The sequence below is a fragment of the Mixophyes fleayi genome, chromosome 1 (genome assembly GCF_038048845.1).
Source record: "Mixophyes fleayi isolate aMixFle1 chromosome 1, aMixFle1.hap1, whole genome shotgun sequence".
NCBI classification, from domain to species: Eukaryota; Metazoa; Chordata; class Amphibia; order Anura; family Limnodynastidae; genus Mixophyes; species Mixophyes fleayi.
The window spans coordinates 288,279,228-288,295,201 of record NC_134402.1 but is presented as its reverse complement, the minus strand read 5'-3'; the positions used below and the strand labels follow the sequence as shown (position 1 = coordinate 288,295,201).

At 37.6% G+C, this 15,974-nt stretch overlaps 1 protein-coding gene across 1 annotated transcript in view; it reads right to left on the bottom strand.

Moving 5' to 3' along the window:
* PCSK5 (proprotein convertase subtilisin/kexin type 5) overlaps positions 1-15,974 on the bottom strand; it is a 327,761-nt gene that overhangs the window by 13,459 nt on the left and 298,328 nt on the right. The window contains exons 31-34 of the mRNA XM_075211001.1: positions 13,895-14,128; positions 13,393-13,620; positions 10,280-10,457; positions 1,106-1,323 (exon numbers count right to left, since the gene is read on the bottom strand). Of these exons, the coding sequence (XP_075067102.1) occupies positions 1,106-1,323; positions 10,280-10,457; positions 13,393-13,620; positions 13,895-14,128 (858 nt within the window). The remainder of the gene's footprint in view (positions 1-1,105; positions 1,324-10,279; positions 10,458-13,392; positions 13,621-13,894; positions 14,129-15,974) is intronic.

The window sequence follows — 15,974 nt, the reverse complement described above, 5'->3', positions numbered from 1 at the left end:
GTCAGTTGATTATCACAAGTACACTATCACAAGTATCACAAGTACACTCCCTGAACTGTCCAAAACGGCACCCAAGACATCAAGGTCTCCTTTTGCTGTGTTTATTAAGCTGTGTTTTATGAGTTGTATCGAAACATCTACTAATGTGTATTTGAATATTCGTTAAAGGCATTCAAAGTCACTATATAATTTTTTACCAACGAATGTGGTGGTGGGAAATTTATTAACTAAATTTAAAAGTGGATTGGATACCTTTCTTGCAAGAATATATATATTTAGTTAGAATTGTTACAATGCATTAATCTGATGAATGCTCCAAGGATTTAATCCAACTGCCCTTTATGCAGTCAGGAAGAATTTCTTTTCCCACTGTTAAGATAATTGTCAAATGCTCAGCAGTTTGTTTTGTCTTCCTCTGGGTCAATACTGTTAGAGCATGTATGGATTGCTTGAACTTTTGTTCTTAAGTCTTTTTATATGTTTGTAACGTTGGGAGTTATGCAACAGCTTTTGTGCTGTTGCATATTTTAAACAGACCCTTCAGTAATGCAGGCCACCTAAAGTAATCTTAGACTCCGTATGCAACCTAAGTGGGTGTGGTTGGGCAGACCTGGTGACTGGGTGCCCAGCTTCAGCACAATCAGAGTCTGGGAGAAGAGCTAAGGAAGTGTGTGACCGCATGAATCAATAGGAAGGTCTGCTCAGTCACTTTTACTGCATGTAATCCTGCTTGGATATGGCATGTACCCCATCCAACCCTACTATAGTCATCACAGTCCATCAGTATAGTCATCACAGTCAGTTACTGTCCCTGATTGCAAGGGGGTACCTCATCTCTAGTACTGAGCAAGGTAAATGATACTGTGCAAGACATTTTCATGGACAAATATGTCTAGGCTGAAAACTGAGATACTCGCTGCAAATAAGAGAAAGCTGGGAACTATAGCATTTTATAGGAATTTCATCATTACAATGCAATACAATTTGTAGCACTTACAGGTTTGAGGGGTTTTATGACATTTAAATCAAAAGTTTGGTTATTGTTCATCTTGTGAAAATGATTTATCCCAATTTCTTTGAAAATAGATGGGCAGACATCTCTTACCACTACATGTTCTGCAGGTTGCGTGACATCTTTCACAAACATTTTGTGCATGATCTTCATAGTAACTTTCAGGACATGAACTGTAACACTGCTTTTTTCTTCGCATGAGGAAAAAATGATTGTAGCAGGAGAGACAGTCAGATGCCTCTGGACCCAGACATTCCTGGCAGGTCTTGTGACATCTCTCACATGAGGCAGTGGAGTCATTAGCATAATATCTGGAACCAAAAAGAAAAACAAGATATTAGATAATATTGTACTTCTTACAACAGCTGCTTTGCAATTAATTAGATATTGTTTTTTGCATGTTTTTTCTGCAGTTTTTTTGGCCTCTTTTTGCTTCATGTTGTATCCCATAGCTAAATGTTTCGTATATCAGAGGTATACACTTAATAAAAGCTTCACCACTCTCTGTAAATATTACGACTCAATAGAATGAACACAATGCCCAATAATATAGCTTTTAAAACTGATAGGATTCTTTCTGGGCATTTTTTATGAAGATGGCTACCTTCGGTTTGTGTACAGCAATCTTCCAATCATACTAATATACCTTATTAAGCCAGAAGTAATACAGCCACTCAACCCAAATAATCAGATCTCATTATATTTGGTCTCGAGCGAGTGTGGACAAAGTGGACAGTGATCCTGGCACTTGGGGTGAAAGACAGCTTGTGTGTGGTTAGCCTTACAGAGGTTTGGCGCGTAAAATTATTACACATAAACAGAGTCGACGTCACCATTAGGCAGCCTTAGGCAGCTGCTTAGGGCGGCCGGCCACTGGAGGGTGGCACTGAGGCCGGGGACACAATAATTATTAATATTATTAATAATTAGTTAAATGAATGCGGACAGTGAGATCGTCTAGGGCAGGGAATGGAAGAAAATGAAGAAGTCAAGGTGAGTGAAAGTATAATTATTGACAAAAAACGTAATAAATTCTCCCGTGATAAAGAGGATTACTCACAGGATAGAGTTTTTAGATGGTATACTAGAAAGCCATATAGAAAAACACCTACATACAGTACCTCAGAGGTTGATTCATCTGAGAATGAAACATCTGAACGGCATGGCTCTAATGACACTAGGGATTTGACATCGACGAGAGATTTTTTAGAATTAGGAGCCAGACACAAAGACAGAGGAGGACAGGGTTCCACAAGATTCGGAGGGGGGGCATGAAATCTAAGAGACAGGAAGCGAAAAGAAATGGAGGAACAGGGGAGTCAACCCTCTATGAGGAGAAATTTCAGACGAACCAGATATTAGAAGACTCCCTAAGGGTCATTAACCTTTCTAATAGAACCCTTACCCCCACTCAGGTTACACTACTAAGTAAAGGCCTCTCTTTCTCTCCCACCCAGTTTCTGAATAGATTCGAATGGGAAAAAGACCTGGTACTATTTTCCAGGAAATTATTACTTAACAAATTTTTTAAAGTCAAACAAAGGGAGGATGTTACCCCTACTCAAGATGGTACTGGAATTTCAAATCAAAATCAGATCCATCTAGATACAAAAGAAGATAAACAGGCCTTATCAATTTTGGAAGAATTGTATCAGCCACTAACGGTAAATGAGGATGTCACCATCTCCATGGAGAACCAAGACAGTATTAGGTTACCTAATATCAAACCGAGATCTACATTCTTTCCTGATCCTTCTATCTGCCCTCAAGTAGGGATTTTTAGAGAATTAGTTTCCAAAGATCTGGACAAGCTTCTCTTTGAAACGAAACAATTTAAATCACGCAGTTGTAATTTAAATAAAGATGAAACTTTGGCACTGAGAGAGATCTCACAATGGGAAGATGTAGTGATCAAGCCCTCAGATAAAGGGGGCAATGTAGTGTTATGGCCTAAACAACTATACCTAGATGAAGTTTATCGACAACTGAACAATAAGGATTGTTATAAAAGAATTATATTCAATCCAACAGCAAATTTTCTTATTGGGTATAATAACATTATCAATCAGGCCCATCAAAGTAATGTAATCTCCAAGTCAGACTACGAATTTCTCAAGGTTAACAACCCCAGAATTGCTACTTTGTATATGTTGCCAAAAATTCATAAAAGTGAACAGTTACCCCCAGGGAGACCAATAGTGTCTGGGAATGGTAGCTTGACCGAAAAGGCTAGTAAGTTCATTGATTTCCATCTGCGAAAACATGTTACCAGCTTAGACTCTTATATCAGGGATACTAAGGATGTCCTATCCAGATTGGATAATATCAGTGTTAACGCAACTACCAAACTTGCGTCATATGATATAGAGTCTTTATATACCAACATAGCACATGAAAATGGATTATATGCTGTGGATTATTTCCTAAAGATGGAAAAAAACTCTGATCTTACGACATTCTTAATCACACTCTTAAGATTTGTATTAACGAAGAATTACTTCATATTTGAAGAAAAATTCTATCTACAAATCAGGGGGACTGCGATGGGGACTGCCTGTGCTCCCACCTATGCTAATTTATATCTAGGCTGGTGGGAGAAGGAGGTAGTTTTCAGACAGCAGAATGAAAAATTTACGGACCACATATTATTGTGGTTAAGATACATAGATGACGTGATCATCTTATGGGAAGGTGAAATTGAATTATTTCAAGAGTTTACGGATTCTTTGAATGATAACGATCTTAACTTGAAATTAACATCAGACATTCAATATGTATCTATTAATTTCCTTGACCTAACTATCTCTATAACTGAGGATGGTAGACTACATACCGATATGTATAGGAAAGCAACTGCTACAAATAGCTTATTGCATGCCTCCAGCTCTCACTTTCCATCTGTGATTTCTGGAATTCCAAAAGCTGAACTTTTAAGAACAAAGAGGAATTGTTCAGATGAACTAACCTTCAAACAAAGATCAATGGAATTGAAAAACAGATTAAGTAAAAGGGGTTATAATGCTAATACTATAAAATCAGCAGAGAGTAGTGCGTCTAAATTCTCAAGAGACGCTCTGGTGCATCAGAAAAAGAACAAAGGGCCACTGGATAGTAAAGATACAAAGCTAAGAGTAATAGGAACCTTTTGCTCAGAGTGGAGAACTATCACACGAATACTACAAAAACATTGGCATGTTTTACAACTAGATGAAGATCTGAGACAAACATTGGAGGATAGAGTTTCCATAACGTGGAGACGATCAAAAAATCTAAGAGACCAATTGGTACATAGCTTTCTAACGTCGAAGAAAAAAACTCTTAGTAGTATTCCTAAAGGCTTTTTCAAGTGTGGATCTTGTAAAGCATGTCCCAATATGCAGCAGACTAAGGAGTACAGGGATAAATTTGGCAAAACATGGAAAATTGCAAAATACCTCAACTGCAACTCGGTCAATGTTATTTATTGTCTCTCATGTCCTTGCAATTTGATTTATATAGGAATGACGGGCAGACCCTTTAAGAAAAGGGTCTTAGAACATCTAGGTAACATAAGGAGAGCTGCCAATGATAAAGCTAATCTAAAACAGCTAACTGTGGTAGCCAAACATTTTTTAAAGTATCATAGATGTGATCCGAAGGACCTAATGGCCTTTGCTATGAAACAGGTCAATCTAGGTCTAAGAGGGGGAGATATTAACAGTGAATTATTGCGTGAAGAAACTAAACAGATTTTCCTGATGAATAGTATGGTACCACATGGTTTGAATGATCATAGTAATTATTCAGTCTTTTTGAACTAAGTCAATTTCGATTTCTTATTTATATTCCAAATCCAGGGGATATTTACAAATTATCAAATACAATTTGGCCAAGTAAACTTATATTCCCTATATCCCTTACATATTGACTAATGTAATTAATATGTAATACCTTTTCCTTACATTTTAATTACATAAATGAATCCATCTTATTAATGTTTCACTTTGTTAGTTATAAAGGCTCACTGTTGCCTCATTAATCGGTCAGGTTATCCGACCGTCTTAAATTTCTCACTTATTTACTAAATGGAAAAATCATAAAAGCACTAAATTTATTAAGAGTGGACATGCTCTGTTTTCATTAAAATGTCGCTATGCATATTTCACCTCACATTTAATTCACTCCTATATGGAATGATCTATATTTTATTTAATTTTATAATTGTTTTTATCTTAGAGTTTCTCTTAGGTGCACAATTTGTGACAAATGTCACATTTGCACATCTTAAATCTCCATAAGAAATCATCAGTCACAATTTAATCACTTTTCTAGTGTAAGAAAATATAAGAATGTATTACAGTCAATCTGTTTAAAGCTTAGTCACAAATTTAGAGTAATAAATATAGGAATAAATTGCAGTCAATCTGTCCCAAGTTTAATTTAATCGATTTGACTGTCATATCCCACTTTGTTGAGGTTCACACCAAGTGGTTGGGGAATAAAATTGGTGATCCTAATATTCTTCTGATTTTAAGATTGGATCAAGGATTCCCTAGGTTTCAAATACACCATGAACTTAATATCATTATAACTAAGTGACAAACATTTATTTATTTTATTATCATGGATTATAAGATTAGTAGATGCAATAATCAAGTATAGTAGTGACTAATTTCAATAATTAAATACCATTACTTACCTTTAACCTTGAGCACAAAAGCTGTTATTCACAAGTCCAGCGTTTTATATATATATTTAATATTATTATAATAAATACGTGATTGACGTGTTATACTATTAAAATCATTATCCAAATCAATTGTCATATACTATACCCGGTAATTCTATTGTACTTATGCAGGAAAAGGTATTCTATATCTGACGATTTATCACCTTAATGAGATGGCAAGCAGCAACCGAGTGGTTGCTATAACGTTGCCAAGGAAGCTGTCATAAGGGGGAGTTTCTTTAACTCCAGTATCCGGAGTTCAACCTCGCAACCTGATGGTTGCTATAAACGTTGCTAGGCAAAGCGTCATTAAGGGGGAGGGCTCTTCTCCTTAAATATCCTGTTGAGCTGAAACCTCGTCTTGCCTTGTTAAAGCTACTAGCGAAACGCGCGTCGGCGGACGCCGCGCTCGCTACTCTGCAACTCCAATTGCTATTATATTTATTATCACCTCTTACAATATAGTTAGTAAGTTCAATTACAGCTTTAGGTATTAGCTAGCGGTGCCCACTATCTCAGTAGTTCCTAGTACTGCAGCAGATAGCTAGACTGCAGTACTGTAGAGATTTGAGATTCATGTTACCATCTCGATAGACCTGTTCAGGAGTGGTATCAGAGATAGGCTAGATTCCAGACCATAGGAGTCCACAATAGCATTACATCAGAGAATTGAGGCTCATTTTCTATTTGTAGCAATACCGTTTTAAATAAAAGGGCTTTAGGGTTTATGAGAGGGTAATCAATCCCCGTCAGATTTAACCTATTAATAGCCCACTATTAGGGGTGCTAATCTCCAGATTATATATAGGAGATACATATTTAGTGTCAGTATTCAATTGGAGTTGATTGTTACACCGTGAGAGCGGTTGTATGAAAATATTTATCAATTATCACACAAGAATACCAGAGTAGCCTCGCGGCTAGACAATAAAATATTGTCTATTTTAACTGATTTATGTATATATCAATGTATGTTTCCAATTACAAATTTTAAATATTTCGCTATTAGAAGTATGTTCGAAATTTATACACAATAAAGAGTGATTTTAATATCACCAACATATCAATATAATGCAAATATATATGTTGTTTATTTCCATTCATGAGTGCCCCTTAAGGTCATTTTCTTTTCTTTTTGCTGAATAAGAGTACAGAAAAGAGGAGGCTATAGAAAGGGGGGAGAATGAAGGCTATAGAAAGGGGGGGAAATGGATGCTATACAAAGGGGGGGAGAACGGATGCTATAGAAAGAGGGGAGGAGGCTGCAGAAAATGTGGGGGTAACGCATGCTTTAGAAAGGGGGGCAAATGGATGCTATAGAAAGGGGGGAATGGCTGCTATAGAAAGGGGGGGATGAGGAGCAGAGGAGCAGTGAGTTGCAGCTGAGAGTGTACTAGAGGCCGTGCCAGAGCTAAGTGAGTGATATTACCCCCACAGAGGAAGGGCGAGTTGCGGCTGAGAGTGTACCAGAGGCAGTGCCAGAGCTAAGTGAGTGATGTTACCGCCGCAGAGGAGGGGTGAATGAATCACTGCTGATAGAGAATGGATGTGTACTGAGATACAACTTTAAACGTGACTGTCCTATTAACAAATCCTTGTAAATGTTAAGATCCGTGCAAGGAAAACGAGAGATGTATATATTTGATTTAGTATTGTAACCGTTTAGAGTGAAGAAAGTTTGTAAATATTTTATAGCTTCTATTTTGCAATATCGAGATGGTCTGGTGCCCAACTTACTGCTACAACTGTTGCACTGCACCACCATGCAACAACACCTCCACACTAAACAGACATTGCTGTAAAACCCGCATGTGCTGGGGATACTCTAGTCACTTATGCTCACACCCAATAGCTAACCAAGGTAGAGAAGAGCGCAAGTGAGGAGGTGCAATACCCACCTATCACCCCCCTTCTTCCACACGCAGTGACAGGGGGTTGCAGAAGTTAGAAAAGCTAATTAACAAAACCACAAAGCATGTGCCTCCCGTTTGCACCTTTATTTTTGTAAAGGCACCCATTTTTATGTACAAGAGCATGGTTTTGTAGGCCAAGATGAAAAACCAGTCAGTATTTAACTTATATGCAAAACAGAATACTAATTTGCATCCCTTGCATTGTAACATGGTTTTGTCCAGGACACTGAAATAAGAAGTTTCTTAAATTAAGATCCTTAATGAATCAGGCCCCAGATTTGTAAATTCCACATCTTTATAAATGTACAGCCTATAAATAGAGATGGGATGGTGACAGTCTCAATTCATTGTACATTGCATAATATATATAAGCCTCTTTGTGTTGTATAATTGGGCAATAAAATAACTCTAGATAATAGCAAGGCTTTGGTGAAAATACAGAAGGAATCAAGAAGGATAAAGCAATGTATTTAGTAAAACTATTGTGTTTGGGGTATAATATGGTAAAAGTCCAGATGGAACAAAAATAATTGGGCAAAAATTGTAGAAGAAATTTAATGTAGAACATTTAAGGACAAATTCTGCCAGAGAAACATGCTAAATTATGTTCCAAAATGTGGATCAGAGCAAATATTTCACAGAACAGTTTGGAAAATGTTGCTTATCTCTGGTGGAAACGAGACATGACCTAAGTTTTCAATGGGGTTAACCAGTGTAACAACAACACTAAAACACACAATTAGGGCTAAACTGAAAAGGTGAAATGAATGAAGGTGGTGGTCCTAATGTGGTAGTTAGATGAATTTCTAAGGGAAGTTTTCTATCCTCCATGAGAAAACCCACAAATTAGGTTTTCCTGGGCACAGTTCCCAAAATTAGTATATGAGTGTGGACCTATAAATACACTAGGCAAAGAAATAGGCCCTTTTCAATGAAACAATAGGGAGCAGAGTAATCGATAAGCGCTCCTTATGGGGTTGGGGGAAAGGATGTGAATGCTACCACCGTCCCAAATGCGAGAAAGCCTGCTATTTCCCAAATGGTACTAACTTGAAAAGAAAGGATATAGGATTGGGCGCAATGGGGTGGGAAAATAACACATAAGGAAAAAACACAATGTAAGTTGTACTACCTGTTTAGTGGACTGAAATCCCCATCAATGCGGAATACCTGAAAATAATGCAATCCCTAAATACATAGGGTGAGTGCACATAAAAAAGGCAAATAATAACCCTTCACCATCTAAAGTAACATTTGCCTCAATTTGTTCATCAGTTAATATACAAAAGTCACTGAGGATAAAACCGGAAATGTTAGTGTCGCTATGTTAAGTCACATCAATTCTAAGTGGCTGCATTTTCTGTGGTCGCAATTCATAGGATCGAGTCAAAGCCGGGTCAGAAATGTTTTGTGTCTATTTGTTGATAAGTCTATATTTTTTAATGTCGCTCTCATAGAGTTCGGAAATTTTTATGCACATATAGTCAGTGTCGGTATTATCGAAATCGCTAAAACTTATTCTGTTCTCTTCAGATTCAGCTGGAAGGGGTCAAAGTTGACATGGACTGCAAATATGTATTCTTAGTGAATAGTGGACAAACTTATTTTATCTTTAGGCTTATTAAAGGTTAATAAGAAAGATTATGCAAAACAAGGTGAAGTGAAATTTACGATGCAACTACATATGATCTAAAGAATGTTGATGTATGTTGAACTTTTTATTTCGAGGTAGCCAATCTGAATTAGAAATGTTTTTGTTTTTTTTACCATATTAGGAAACTGTAAATAAGAGTGAAAATCATTACACTGTATAACAGATTTTTCTCTATTTCCTTGAGAAGTGTCCACATCTGATGTGAATACAATAAAGACTTCAGGCCTGATTCATTAAGGAACTTAAATTAAGAAGTTTCTTATTTAAGTCTCCTGGACAAAACCATGTTACAATGCAAGGGGGGAAAATTAGTTTTCTGTTTTGCACATAAGTTAAATACTGGCTGTTTTTTCATGTAGCACACAAATACTTGATAGCTTATTTGTACACTGAAATGTAAAATTTAAAAGCACACTGGTAAGTTCATTGGCTTCTGACAAAACTGGACCCTAATGTGTATGTGTGTGTCTGGTAGGGAACTTAGACTGTAATCTCCAATGGGGCAGGGGCTGATGTGAGTGATTCCATAGAATAGCAGCTGAGTGTGACCAAGATGGCAGCCTCACCATCTACAACAATGTAAAGTGCTTTTATTCCTATCGGAAGAAAGGTATTATATAAAGAAAGAATGATTATTATTAGTCACAACATTGTCTATGTGAAAAAGAACAGATTCAAGGAGAGTCACCAATGTCTGCCACACTCTACTTGCTCCGTCTAATCCTGTCTATTTTCATTCAAGCAGCACGTTGACCACCAAGAACATACTACATGTTGGAGCAAGACTTTGTGGGACACTCTGGATGCTGGACCCCAGGTAAGTAAATTTCTGATATTCTACCAAAAGCTGATTTTCTCCTTTTGGGTGGAATTATCCTCCAAAGTATAATAACATATCTTAGTACATTTTCAATGTCATCATGTGATATTTTCTGCTTAAATCTGGATGTGATTTAGAATTCTCATTTCTCCTACTACTCATTAATTCTTACCCTGTGATGCAGTGCTCTACACAGCTGTGACCCAGAAAGTACCATCCCTCTCTACAAGCCAGGCAGTGAGTGCTGTGCGTCCCAGCGCAAGTCTTACAGGTGCTATGACAGGGAACACAACGTCTTTCTTCATCTTCTTTGTAATATCCATTAGGGCATGTCTCCACGCAGGTGGAATCTGGGAAACCAAAAAGATCAGACATCAGACTAAGCAATCATTTATTGTTAGCACCCATTTAATAGTGTGCATGTGTCGGCATAGCCGGATTAAGGGGGGGGCACAGGGGGTACATGCCCCAAGCCCCACTTTCTCCAACGGACCCCCTGATGCATGTGCACATTCCGTGTGTGCTTCGCTCCATGTGCGCATAGAGATCGTTGTTATCTCTAAATATTTGCCAGTAGTACAGCAGCACCGCTCTGGGAGAGCCGTGTCATATTTTGGTTTGTAGGTGTCGTAATGCAGGATGTGTCAATACTAATAGCCTTATACCCAATGATGTTATATTACATGCGTTTTATACAGAAGTGCGTGTACAATTTACAAGTACCTGTACTAATATATATATATATATATATATATATATATATATATATATATATTACATCATACCTTCACATCTTTGTGGACCTAGCCAGCTGTCCAGAAGAAGTAGAAGTAGCTGAAAGTAGTTGTAACACATATATATGTATGTATACATATGTATTTGTGTTATAGTATATATGTGTGTGTATGTATAGATACATATAATATATAAAACATTTTATTTTTTCACTATTATGTTTGGATACATGTTAAATAAATATTCCTTTTATGATAGAATTGGTCTGATTGTCTTTTTAATATTCACCACCTACTTGTAACTCTCTCGTGCATGATGACACTATGCTCTTAATTTTAGATCCTAGGGGCCCCCCTGTCTTAAGTGCCCCAGCCCCCAAAGCCTTAATCCAGCTCTGTGTGTCATAGGATTATAATGGACTGTAGAAACAACAGTCATAACATATTTCTCAAGTTTTAATAGTTTTTTTGTTTTGAGAGAATTAAAGTCACCAGAAGTACCACTTAAATATTATGTAACAAGTGGTCTTTGCAAGTTTAGCCTAGTGAAATGCATCACTTGCACAGAAATTATCTTTTAATTATCCAGTAAATGTTTCTCCATTATATAAAAGTTAGATTAGCCTTATTTACATCTTATTTTAATCATGAGTGTATATTTACTAAATTGCGGGTTTGAAAAAAAAAAAGTGGAGATGTTACCTATAGCAACCAATCAGATTCTAGCTGTCATTTTGTAGAATGTACTAAATAAATGATAAGTAGAATCTGTTTGCTATAGGCAACATCTCCACTTTTTCAAACCCGCAGTTTAGTAAATATATCCCCTGGACTGTTTTTATTATGTGTCACTTTTATGTGTGAAGTGTGTTATTACATTGCTAGCAGTACAACATGGAGATGCAAAATGTATCTCATCTGATTACGCAAAAAATTAGGAAACAATTCTGTACTTTGCGAGGGACCTGCTCATTGCGACAAACTCCTTCCCTTGCCACCATATTGCTTTGTAAACCTTTGCTCTTTGGTGGTAATCTGCTTCCACTTTAGGGCACCCTTTTTTCTATTTTACTCCTAAAATACTGAACAATTTAGTCTCATTTGGGGCTTAAATTAATCATAAGAGTGTGGGGATACTGTGATTATATTACAATTGTCAATTTTGTGTTTGAATGTTTTTTTTACATTGGTCAAAGTCCGACTAGAAATATACTTTCCCACAGCAATGCAACTGGAAGCAACAAACTATGTCTGATTATAAGATGAGGCATGGGGGTATATTTACTAAGTGGTGGTTATCGAGGAACCGCCGATTCTCTGCTCTTTGTCATCATTTTTTAAAATGGTTATTTTATTGAAGACAAAGCCCATCAGGTTTCGTCTTTAATAGAATTACTGTTTTAAAAAAATGACAGCAAAGCGCCGAGAATCGATTAGTAAATATACCCCTTAATCTCTGTGACCCTTTTGTGGGTAGAAAAAGGCTGTGTCACCTACTGAAAAATATAGAACACTCCTGTAAATACATCTTCTCCGCCCCTTTAAAATCTAATTTAAAAAGCCTGTCCGGCAAAATGAAATGTCTTTGAAGGCATTCTTGTGTTCCTACTCTACACTTAGCAAAGAATGCTCTCATTCTGCCTACTGGCTGGTGAAAACGCTTGCACTATTCCCCCCCCCCCCCCCCGAATATAAGCAAAAATCCCCATAAAGCTGGGATCATGTACGTAAAAGTAGGCCCATAACATCACAAAAATATTTGCACTGTGGTTTTACACTTTTGCAGTTTGTGAATGACCCTAAGGCCCTCATGTAGAGTTGGACAGATTTGTACTCTAAAGGTACCAAGAAAAAGTTGTAATACAAAAGCCTGCTTACATATGTATGTCGAGTCTGACATATTTCAAGATGCATCTAACTCAAAAACCAGTAGTATTTACTGAGCTTACGCTTTCCTGACCCTGCCTGCCCTCAATCAGGGCCATCTCTTCCATTGGGCACAATGGGCAGGTGCGTGGGGGCCCTGCGGGCAAAGGGGCCCGTCCGAGACAGCGCTAAAAAAAAAATCCTGCAAAAAAAAAAAAAAAGAAGAAAATACTTACCTTGCGGTCACGTCAACTGGCGATCCGGCTCCCTTCCTGGTCCCCTCTTCCGTGCCGCACTCGCAGTGAATGTTGGGCGTGATGTCACGCCCTACATTCACTGTAAGCACAGCATGGAGGAGCATGAGAACAGAGAGACTCATCGGGGATCGGACTTAAGGTAAGTAAAGGGTGCCCCTATATATATGTAAAAAAAAGTGAATATATATATATATATCACTTTTATATTTATTTTTTGCATTTATTGCATTGCCCGTGGGCCCATAATGTAGTTAAGGTGGCCCTGCCCTCAATATGACACAAGTCTATGATATGTACAAATCTAGATATAGAGAGATTTATAGTGCACATGCACAGTAGAGATGTACGTATCTCTTGCTAACAAAACAAATGGTGTTTGTCCAGCTCTAAATGAGGCTCTTAGTGAACAAGTTACTATTATTACTCACTCAGAAGGTAATGGTTATCTTTGCAGCTCAGGCATTGCTGATCAGTGGCTCCCATGCACCGTGAGCACTTCTTATGACATGAGACACAGCCCCTGTGTTCATCTTGATATTCATGCAGAGTGCATACCTTATGTGGCACACACAGGCCTTGGCTATTTTTATATAAGCCATCTTTACATTCATCACAAGTCTTAGATGAATGACAAGATTTGCAGGCGATGTCACAGTCTGAAAAAAGGAAAGCAGTACACAAATTAAATATTATTACTAATTATTTATTTACCATCTGGAATGTGAAGATTCTAAAGTTCTGTGTACACAAAAATTACATCAGGATTTAATTATGATAGGGGAGATAAAAGTGTGCTTGCATGTGTGTGTGTGTGTGGGGGGGGGGGGACATTTTCTGATTGTACAATACTATGGAATATAATTGTGCTATAAAAATAAAGAATAATAATACCATGTCAGACACTAAAAACAGAATTTCTTATTACTGTACCTTGACAATCTTTTTCCCCAGATAGATAGGTTCCTTGTGGACAACTCCCAAAGCAATTACCATCATAAAGGAAAAAACTGGGACTGGCACATTTCTCACAATCGTCAGAATCGGGCCCATTGCACTGTGCACACATGGTATCACAAGGCATGCAGTTATCATCTTCACCATAGTATCTCTCAGGGCAAGAGCTCAAACATTTGTTTTCATGAAGTAAATAATCTGGCATGCATGCTAAAAAAGAATACAGACAACGTGGTGTATATATGTTCTGTTTACAGCATTCATATAATGATACTTTCCATATAAAGATTACCCCCCTCCCCCAAATGGTATACAGTACTTCCTGTACATGGATATGTTACCACTAAAATCATATTTACAATGATTTTAATCCAGTTTAATTTAATACACAAGTATAACTATAGCATGTTTCTATAGCCTACAATATTTTGTCTTTATATGTTCATGGAACTCCTTGGTGGCTTCTTACATCCACATAATTTACAGGTGGTGTACATTACTCTCTACTGGAAGAGACGTTATTAAGTGTCGTGTTTTTTGTGTTTTTTTAATATAGTTAAGTTGTTTTCTCTGTTTTGTTGACCTGCTTTTGTTGTGTGTAAGGTTCCTTGTCTTTTTACAAGTGCTTTTCACAGCAGTTAGGTCTCACTTGGTATTATTTAGTCCATTAAACTGGTTTAAGGTATTTAATTAAAACAACACAATCAACTAATTATTGATGACTATCTATGTGTCTATGTCATCTAAATAGGAGGGCTAGGTCACAGGAGTTGAGTGACAGAGAGGAGGAGAAGCCACAAGCAGAAGGGAGCTGTCCACTGCTGCCTCAGGTGCTGAAAACTATACCTTCCAGCAAGGATAGCGTAAGTCTCGTCAGAGCCAATCAAATGCGGAGAGCTTAGCGCTAAGGAGAGGAGAGAGGAAGAAGTATGCAAGTGTGGCCACAGAGAAGGTAGGCTTGGCCATTGCTGAGACCATCACCATACCAGAGGAACCAATGGGAGACTGAAAGCAGCGCAGCTACATACACTGAGCAGATGAGAGGAGAAGTCACTGTGAGAGTGGGCACAAATGCAGCAGAGATAGACAAAAACACAGAGGGAGACCACAGCATAGAAAAACTGAAGGAGATGAGAAGGGCTAAAGGTCTCACAGAAAAAGCTCCATGTTTGACAGATGTCAATGTTACTGAGAAAGCTTCCAGACTTACAGAAAGAGCTGCCAGTCTATCAGGAGAAGCTGATTGCTAAGACTTCCAACAATCTATGCTGCTACCTCATCGTTTACAATTCAGAGAGTTTATTCCCAGGGTTTACATCCAGCAGGTGTTTCTCCATTTCATCTCATGTCCCTTGTATTGGGTTATATGTATTTCAGGGTGTGTGCTGTAGGTCGCACACCCTGAGTAAGGCCCACTTTTAAGTCCAGGCCCAGCAAGTGATTTTAGCAAGGAGTGTAACTTTTGATCTGGTCCTGGTACACAGCCACATTTTGGAAGATTACATTTCTCTCCTGTTTATAACAGAGTGTTGTTTAAAAGTATTGCCATTGTGAACCTGCCAATTCACAACTGCCACTACTTTTCTTGTGTGTGCTATCATATATTGTCATCATTGATTGTCTCTTTTAAATGTCATTATGTAATGCCATTGTTCAGTTGATCATTTCTCACAAAGATATAGTTTCATTGTTGTTGTATTTTCATTTCCATGTATTTTCATTTCATGATTACATTGATTATCACAACTCCTCAACACAAGTTAAACTTGTATTACTTTACCCACTTTCAGGTTAGACGCCTTTAAGGCTGGGTACACGCTACAGGTTTTTCAGATGATTATCTGTCCAATCACTCGATAAACGACTGTTCGGCCCAATATTACATTAGAGTGTACGCTGCAACGCTGAACGATTAGCATTCCAAAGCACATTGTATTGTTTCATTTTAAACCAGACTAAAAATCTCGTTCAACAATGGAACAATGTCGTTCTAATTCTATAGTGTGTATGTACTCACGACCGGCAGTGTCCATAGATCTCTATGGAATATGTAGAG